The sequence below is a fragment of the Ischnura elegans genome, chromosome 4 (genome assembly GCF_921293095.1).
Source record: "Ischnura elegans chromosome 4, ioIscEleg1.1, whole genome shotgun sequence".
Taxonomy (NCBI): Eukaryota; Metazoa; Arthropoda; class Insecta; order Odonata; family Coenagrionidae; genus Ischnura; species Ischnura elegans.
In genome coordinates, this window is record NC_060249.1 from 92,186,968 (window position 1) to 92,196,906 (window position 9,939).

Consider the following 9,939-nt stretch of genomic DNA (forward strand, 5'->3'; position numbering starts at 1 on the left):
TATTAATTTGGTGCTTTGTTTTACCTTTGAGCTGAAATGATAAGTAGAATTTTTACCTTTTCAACTAACCACTGACTTCTGCTACCCTAAAAAACTTAATTTTCTCCTTCTTCACTTTCAGCTTTGGAGAACGCATTCATCCTCCATCAAGATTTTCAGATTCACATGAACTGAGTGAAGCGGAATGTGATCGAGAGAAGGGTAAGAGTAGTGGCAGTTTGGGTTCCATTGGATTGAGTGGCTCAGGTCTCGTTGGAGGTGGTCGGAAACCTCTGAGAGTGGCACGAACAAGAGACACATCATTCCAGATCAATGTTTAGAGCTCCCAGGTATTCATTTCATGATGGCTTTGTGAGCTGTGAAAAATCCTATTGCTTTTCTTTTTGAGCATTGTGAAATATAATAATGATCTAAGAGCCGAGTCTATGGTGGACTTCTGCTTAAATTTCAATTTTTAAAGGACTTATTTATGTATTGAAATGCTCTCAGAAAGTTGATTGGAATGAAATTAAAACTATAAAATGAGGAACATTATATCAGATATGATTTCTGCAAGAAATTCATAGCCAATGTTCCTTGTAGCATCACTGACAGTGAATTGTTAGTACCCGTATTACGTTTGGTTATATTTACCTGAACCTTTCATAATAAATTGTTTTATAAAGGATTTAAACTTGTTGCTCTGATGTTTTATTTGAATCGCGCTCTTGCAAAAATGTTACCTTTTGAAAGGGCTTTAGTTTATATATGTATAAACAATATGTATAAAAGGTAATTCCTTGTTCAAGATTTAATGTAGAGGCCTACAGAAGTCAGAAAAAGCAATGCATCATAATTATTATGTTTGGTAACATGGTAATTACTGCCTACTCTATAGAGAATAAGTTTGTTAAGATACTTTGGGAATTAGCTTCTATGATCCTGAATCTTGGTCAAGAGCATTGAAAATGTAAAGAGAAGATATTAGGGTGCCATTTATGGCAAGAAGTGTTGTATTTAAGTTTTGAGAGGATCTACTTGTGGTTTTATGAGAAAATATTGTTAATTGTTAATTAAAAAAGAAAAGTGTTTATTTGGAAACATCAAAATTTAAAAATATATAAATATTTTGATTCAACCGCAGTGAAACAATTTTAAATGAACAAAATAAAATTAAAATAAATAACACAAGGGCATTCCAGTTTATAAACGCACTGACAATACTAAAACCCTTGAGATGAACGTTAATGGATATTTAAATTTCAGGTCAAGAGTTAGTGAGAAAACCACACCTGAATTTTCTATTGAATTCCTGTTTCTAAGCTCACTTCTTACATATACCTACTGCTTTTATAGCTCTCTAAAACAATTTCATAGCTATGAATGGTTATTGCAGCATCAGTCAACTGTACTAATCTGTTACGCCACTACTTTTATTTGCATTTTTCAGGCTGATACTATAGCAATAATTTAAAATGTTCGGGGAACTTTTCATTCTCAGGCATTAACAGACAAATGAATGCCATTAAAAGTTAAGTTTATTTACTCCAACCTCATTTTTAGTGCCCTTCATATCATTTAATGGAGTTTCTTTTTTACTTTTAATGGGATACATAATTAGACTGAAGATTCATGATTTTAAAACACGGAGAATTTAATAAAATAGAGCAGGGACGTGAAGGGAAATTTTTATATGACGTTAAAACTTAATGTCTTTTGTGTGCACTGATGGAAAATGACTGACTTTTTCAAAATATTTTGTATTGATTATGAATACAAAATTTAACATGTTATCACAAATTATGTTGAATTTGTTATGGACAGTGAATTACTTTATGCCATTACAGGATGATAATCAGTTCTCTACATTTACACTGTGTCAATTAATCAGAATGAGTATTAGATGGCATAAATAACTTCCTGGTTTGATACACTGTATCTGAGAAGAATTTGGCAGTGATGATGACTTTATATGGTACGAATTATCAGTTAGAAATGAATCTGCATTTAGCTATCATGCCAATTGTAATGGTATGCTCAAAAAATCACTTGAAATTGATATTGTGTGTCTTTGAGAAGAATCCATTCATGCAATCCCCTTTCACAGTAAATGGAACTCAACAAGAAAGGTGTTAGTGGGCATCAGCAAGCATTCAAGAGGAGAGTGCATTTGAGTGATATGTTTTGATAACACAATTAACTACCAAGAAAATGTTTGATAAGCCAGTAGTGGACAATGGAAGATACAGAAATGTAATGAAGATATAAGTGCAAGTTAACTCTCAGGACATAGACCAACTAAGACAGCATCTTTCTGCTGACAGGAAAAGAATTTTTATTTGTTTACTCAAATTAAATCCATAGAAAGATAAGTATTTGAAAACTTTCTCAGCCTTTATACTCCGGACAATGAGGTGTGACTGTAAGTGTTTAACATTTGGCCTCTCATATGGTCTTAACATGAAAATGGAAAAATGAGATTACAATGTCTTCTTGTTCCTAGGATAGCTGATTGAATTGAAAATGTTCCTGTATTATTTTGTTTTGGTTAACCAAATGTGTAATACATGCATAAAAATAATCCAATATATAATCCACTTCCAGAAAAAAAGGTTGGTTAATTCATGGCCATTTTAATACACAATAAATATTGTACAAAAACTGTGAATATTACTCATGGTTGAAAGCTGATATTCTAAAAGGCCTGAAAATTTCTTGCATTGATAGTCCAATTATCGAGTATTTGGGTCCAATCCCCCAATTGATCAACAAGTCCACAAAATTGAATTACAATATGCCATCTCTTGAGTTGCTGGCTCCATTGACCTTGTGTAGTCTATACATATAATCAAAATTTTTTCAAGTGAATCAAATGTACATGACCATGGTCAACCAAAAGTCTGGCTGCTTTTATTAAATAGCCAGATGTGTTTTTATTTACATAAAGTAATACAGAAGGCTTATTAAATGTGAGTTTGGCTCTGGATAATGATAAAGTTTTCAAATGTTGTAAACTATTATCTTTAACAGTCCACCCACCCCCTCATCCTTTGAACCCCTGCTCTCAAGAACACATGAGACTGCAGTTAATGTGATTAGATTTATATTTAAAACATTTTGGGATGTGAACTCAAATGTATGTTTGTTGATACTTCAGTAAAATTTTAATTATGATTTTTAGTATAATTGAAGTGTGATTATTTTCCCAACCCAGAAATAAATAGCATATTTCTTGGATAAATTTATTGATGATTGAATTACTATACAAAGCAAATACTTGCTCAAAGTTCATCTTGGATGTCTGCACTTTTATACAGGTCAATCACTTTCTTCATAGAAGAAATTATATCATTTACATTGAAATAATAATATTTGTAGCTAGGATTTCCCTCTTCATTGGTTATGTCCTCCAATACTTCTCCATCTGGACCTGAAGAGAGAAAAATAAATCTACTGAGAACAAACAACAGAACAACAAGATGGTAAAAATTGCATGATGATTTAAGGAGCAACATTAGAAACAAAATTTTTATATGATATATGAAATTAATAATCAGTCATCAAACAATAAACAACCTTATAATAATGAAGTTGAGCTACTGATTGAATAAAGTGAGCATGTCCATTGACAGAAAATCCAAATTCCAATTAAAGTAAGGATGAAAATATCTCTGAAACCGATTTTCTAATTGTTTAATGAAATCAAACACACAAAGAAAAACTGGTGCTAACTTGCCATGGGCTGAGCTAAGTAAACACCTGTTCTGCTTCCCACATATAATTACCAGGGACAATTATCTCTGGGAATAGCCAGTGACAATGAAAACCAGCTTCGGAGATATTTTCCTCCTCACTTAATTGGGATTTCGATTTCCTGTCTTCGGACATATAGCCTTCTTCTAGCTGTAAGTAATATCTTAAAAAATAAATCCATTCAGGCATATCGATGGCTAAGTTCTAACATTACGTATCTCAAATTCGGCCGGTTTGGGACAGGTATCTTAAGCATAGTGTAATAACATTTAAAAAATAAAATACAAGTGAAAAACAACTATTTAAAAATGAAAGGTTCTTTTTCAGTTTTATGAACTTTTGGTTTTTAATTTCAGTGTACAAGTAAAAAAAATGTTTTTTTGCTCTCCTGGAAAGTTGCTATTTTTGAGATACGTGTTGTTAGAACTTAGCCATCAATATCTATTCTTATCCTTATTATCAGGCATTCTAGTCTAGAAAATCCTGTATAAAATTTGAATAAAATAATTCTATCTGAAATTTCGTTCATAAAATCGTACCTCAGAATACTAGTCCACAAAGCTGCATCCCAAAAAAAATATTCCAGATAGCCATTCCTCAACCATTTATTTAATTTTCGTTTTGGGATCTGGATTTCCAAAATTTTTGTAATTACAGTGAAACCTCGATTTTACATTCCCCCATTATACATTTTCCCTGATTTTGCACAGTTTTTATCAGGTCCCAAACCATACCGCCTTTAAACAATGATACTCTATTTTACAATATCCTCAATTTTGCACTTTTTGTAAGTGGTCCATTCAAAAGTATAAAATAGAGGTTTCACTGTATATATGTTTAATGAAAAAGTGACAATGCCGTGCCTTATCTCTAAAAATTCATTTCCACGGTATTATAAAACCTTTACACAAAAAGTAGTCAAGTTTCATTTGCAAAGCTTTCATTAATTAACAATTACGATTTAAAATAAAATATGAATGAAAATAGAGTTCACAAAATGAAAATTGAATTGTTGGCCGAGATTCGGCTTTGTGGACTGGTATTCTGAATTTCGATTAAATTACTCAAATTTTACTCATGCAATTTTTTGGGACTAAAAATTCCAGATATACCAGAATGGATTGACTTTTTGAGATATGTACTACTTTGCGGCTAGGAGCGGTTAATATTCAATGAACAACCTTGTATTGTGCCTTGCCCTTTCACTGATCACATCAGCAACCAACTTCTATCTGCCACCCTAGCTTGTACCACTGAAACCTTTCGGGGCCGGCCCATTATGAGTGGGATGTGCAAAGACTATCAAAGCTATTTTTATCTGGCAGTTTTTGCATATCTAATGAAGGCCAATATATTGGCCTGATGACAGTGAGGGTCAAGCCATGCATGTTCAAGTGGCCACAGGGTAAGGTAAACCGGTAAACTTAAGGTAGTGAGTTTGAGTCCTGTCAGTATAAATAGGTTACCTAAAACTAAAAGGGTTAAACCATGCAATTTCTTCAGCTGTTCACAAGGATTTTGTAGCTCTAACCACTTCCCTTGCTTTCACTTGCCTGAATGCAACCTCTACTTCGGCATAAATTTTTGTGTGCATAGGGTATTTGTCTCCACCCTTCTTTCTATTTCCAGGCTATTTCTATTACATAGTTACATTGTTCTATGATGCATTTTTTCCATCTCCCTAAAACTTATTCAGCCCTCTCTCTAATTCTTGGTATTCCATCCATCACATTCCTCCTGAGGGCAATTTAACCTAGATGAGCAGAACACCTAACTCTCACTCCGGTAACTTTCCAATTCGGTTGTTGTACAACTTACCTTTCTTGCCTTCATCTCAGTAAAATTTTTTACTTATAAAAATTATAGTATTTAACTTTTTGTAGGCACCATACAATAAATGGGCATAACTTTGGCTGCAGTCACAGAGAATCTTCTGAAGACACTAAATTTAATTTTGTTGCTGTTTCTTAATTTTTATTTAATTTATTTAGTTGGTATGAAACCAATGTTAACACAAACATACATGACCTATATAGAGGCAATCTATTCTTACAAGACTCAAACCCTCGACCACCAGTTTGACAGGTGGGAACCTTACCCAGCACTCACTGATGCCAGCGGAATTAATACATAATAAATTTCAAAAGATTAGAGCAGATTTTCAAAAGACAGAATATACAATCATTAAAAATAAAAAGTACATTCCTGCCTTATACAGGGTGCTATCCAATACACTAGAAAAATATTTTTCAATTAAAAAAATATAAAAATTAATTTTAAAATAGTTTCTTTATATGTACTTAATTCCAAATTATCTATGAAATCTTAGCAAATGAAGGGAACAAATTATTTGAAGAGTCCCTGTAGATAGAAAATGAGGAACTTAATGATTTAGAGTTATTACTTACTCAAAAACAAGATTCTAGGAATGTAACCTCCATCAGGAGCATATATTTTGTCAGCAGGTTCTTCGCTATCCATAGTGTTGACCATAACAAATTTTGAACTCAAAGCTTTGATTCCAATGGAAGCAGCAAATTCAGGTTTCAAAGCTAAAAATGAAAATGATTACCATGAATTATCATATTATCGAATAAGAAGTCTAATCACTCATTAGAAATAATATCCACCAGTACAAGATGGTATTTTAAAAAGTCTTAACTCAAAATCCTTTGCATATATGTACATAATTTTGAACATAAGATTCAACATACATGTATGTAAATATGTACCATGTGTTGACATGTGCAACCTCTGATTTTAACCCCACAATAGCAACACAGAACTTTCACAAACTCACCAACCTATGCACTTAAATGATGAAAATTTCACAAGTTAAAAATCATCTGCCTTCACTGAACCAGGATCTCTTGAATCTTTACTTGAGAGGATAATGGTACCTCTGCAGTTCAGTTGGTTGAGGTACTCCTGGTCACATTAAATTCAGGGGATCCTGATCAGGAGTTCAGTTCAAAGCAAATGATTTGCTTCCGTGATTAACATATTGCAGTTATAAATGAAAGTGAAAAAACTTTGTGAATGTCCACAGTATTTATTCAAGTACGACGCGTTTCAGCGATTCATCGCTATCATCAGGTACAAATGCATGGTTTACGTCAAGAAGTCTTATATATGTACATGCGGAAAGGAGGGGGTATGGTTATGAGTTGGTGGAAGTGGGAGAGGGGTTGGGGGGTAAAGGATGGGGGAATGGAGTGGGGAGGCGGTTGGGATACGTAAGGAATTGGGGCTCGGTTGAAGGTTTTAGCGGGGGCAGGGCTAACAGCGGGGAATAACTAAGGAACTCAATGTCGTTCATGAGATTTACTTTGCGTTTCCTCCTCCTGGTGATCTCCCACTGCTCAAGTGCGTTGAGCCGACGTCCTTCTCCTCCTGGAGGCGAGGCGAGTTTCAACATTCCATTGAATTAACTTACATATGGCTATTCAAAGCATTTCTTCTTCCCAGCTTAAATATCAACCGATAATCCCTTAATTGCCTCAGCTCACTCTTTCCCCCCCCCTCTTTGGACCCTACCTCCCCTCTATTTCCCCTTCCCTCAGCTATCCTTTACCCTTTACCTACAGTCTTTTACCTAACTCCGAGGAAGGTGGTAATGCCACCGAAAATTCAGTTATTAATGTGAGTTTTTAATCTTTATATTGTGTGTTCTGTGATACTGCCCCTCCTATGGTTTTTTACGTTATTTACCACGCCGAGGAACATTTCAAAGTGTATAGGCAAATCCTCAACTCCCCTTCCTCTTTCCTGTTCGGGTGTTTCGGGTTCGTGTCCCAGTCAGGCCGCATTTTTACCCTCTGATTTCTGGCTTTTTCCATCTACCACAGCACCATTGTCCTTTTTCCATTATATGTTCCTATCCCTTTCTTTCCTTACCTCTGAATTTATATGTATGTTTGCGCTTAAAGCACCGTGTGAATGAATGAAGTAGTGTATCGGCCATATTGGCTTATTTCACTTGGGCTCAGCGTGCCCCAAAACGCATGTTCCTGTCTCTTTCCTGCTATCGTGTGAGTGTGTATCTTTCCTTTCATCCTTGTGTCCTCGTCCATACCTTCTGTTGGTGAGTGGTGAGCTGCCCCAGTGCCATCTATTGGTTACTCTTGTGGGCCAAAGCAAAGGGAGTTTCCTGTGTATAAACCCCCGCCGAAATCATGGTAAATCTAAGCGTCCTGACAGCGCAACTGGTAGAGCACCTGGCCGGCAACCAGGAGGTTCTGGGTTAGTGTCCCAGTCAGGCCGCATTTTTACCCTCTGATTTCTGGCTTTTTCCATCTACCACAGCACCATTGTCCTTGTCCTTTTTCCATTATATGTTCCTATCCCTTTCTTTATATATATCGTTGTCATCTTTGTATTTTATATTGTTCATGTTTTTTCTTTCATAGCCCTGAGGATGATTTTAAATAAATCGAAACGTTGGCTATAACTTGGTTTCTATTGACCTAAACTCCAAGAAATATCATAAAAAGTTATTTACATTTATATGATAATACAAATTGTAACTGGAAACATGGTGTTTCATGACGGCACTTGGCCTAATCACGACCAATTCACAAGGTAAGAGGACAACACAATTCACATTCAGGCGGACTCTTCTAACTCCAACTCGCTAATTTTCATAATTGGGTGGGATGAACGAAAAGGAAATACCTTCACGGCAAAATCACAAACACATAACAAACCTATTCCCAATGAAGTACACATTAACAAATACGTCTTAATTACAAATACGTCTTAATTACACGGTGGGCATATAAAGCAAGTAATGACAATATTCGCACCGAAAATTGCAACATGAGGTGAAATAGCTGTCCCCTTCTATACCCAGATGGAAGACTCGGAAGTTGTTGTGAGATGCTTGGAATTCGACTCTCATTCTACATACCAACAAACGCTCACAATCGAACTACCTCACGCGTAGTTGGCAGTTCTAATCCCAACGAGAGCATTTAAAACTTACCTTTGCATGCCCCACACCATGACTTATGTATGACAAGCATTAATGGTTTCTTTTGATTTTTCGCTTGCAGTAATCCATCCTCCAAGGAGAGCCAGTTGTAATCTTTTCCAAGCCCTGAAGAAATCACAGAAAAGAGCACAGTTTTGACATGGGTACACATGCCTCATTTATTGGTTATGTTAAATGTAATAGAAATAAATAAAGGTCCATACCATTGTCAGATACTTCAGTGGCATAACATCCCACTGGATAAACTGTCAAAGCGCCGAAAATGATAAGGGCAGTTGAAAACAGATAGGGAACACCCATTATGTGGAATTAAAGATGAACTCGAGAGACTATTCTGGTAAGAAATTGCTTGGCGAAGTCACTGGTCATTTGCGCAAAATTGGCACGAGAAATTTGTTTCATCTCATGGTACTTTTCAGTCAAGAAATCAACTTATCTCCTACGATAACAAACATCACCGAACACACATCCATATATGGATCCAGGAGGTGCGCGCATGTTCTGCGCAGCAAAGTGCATTTCGCAATTCAGTTGTATTCCATTGATTTGTGAGCGCCATTTTGTATTCGGCATATTCCTCAATGAACAAAAACTCAATAATGAACACTCTCAGAATAAGTAAATCATAAAAATTATCATCTAAAAACTGTACAGATTGCCAATTCCAAATTTTTTTGCTGGTTATCCTTATGAAATGCCACGGTGTCGTTGTATGCATGTATGAAAATATAAGTGGTAAATTCACAATCAACGAAAAATTACAAAATCATCTAAATGTAACGATTCCTTGATTATATGCCGTAGATTCCTGGGAGATATTTGATTTTATACATATTCTAGAGAATTTAAAGTAACTTCACTTTTATTTTATCCATGCTATCTGACTATTATCTATCTAAAAAAAACTAACCATGCATACCCCCTCGCTTAAATATCAGTATTTAGCGCTGTACATTTTCAACTTTGCCATGGTTGCCGGGTGACCTGGTGCATGAAAGTAAAAAGGAATTAACTAAAATAGGATGTAAGTCAGTATTTATTTAATTTGATTCATTAACTGATATCACATATCATTCCTACCGTTTTTGATACATATGTGACTCACAACTTATCAGAGGATCCTATTTTTGCAAGACTTAGAAGCTAAATAACCCTTTTCCTGTCTATTCCCATGTGTTTACACTCCGTAGGTTAAGAAAATTACATTTCATACC

General features: G+C 35.1%; 2 protein-coding genes across 2 annotated transcripts in view; one reads left to right on the forward strand and one right to left on the reverse strand.

The window, feature by feature from the left end:
- LOC124157772 (Down syndrome cell adhesion molecule-like protein Dscam2) overlaps positions 1-1,046 on the forward strand; it is a 54,536-nt gene extending 53,490 nt beyond the window's left edge. Inside the window, exon 36 of the mRNA XM_046532778.1 lies at positions 122-1,046. Coding sequence (XP_046388734.1) covers positions 122-320 — 199 coding nt within the window. The 3' untranslated portion in view covers positions 321-1,046. The remainder of the gene's footprint in view (positions 1-121) is intronic.
- Positions 1,047-3,207: 2,161 nt separating this feature from the next.
- Positions 3,208-9,312, reverse strand: LOC124157771 (thioredoxin domain-containing protein 12-like). Its single transcript, XM_046532776.1, has 4 exons — positions 8,929-9,312; positions 8,717-8,830; positions 6,141-6,284; positions 3,208-3,409 (listed from the first exon to the last, which is right to left on the reverse strand). The coding sequence occupies exons 1-4, from the start codon at positions 9,023-9,025 to the stop codon at positions 3,261-3,263; spliced, it is 504 nt and encodes a 167-aa protein (XP_046388732.1). The 5' UTR covers positions 9,026-9,312; the 3' UTR covers positions 3,208-3,260.
- Between the last annotated feature and the right edge of the window lie 627 nt (positions 9,313-9,939).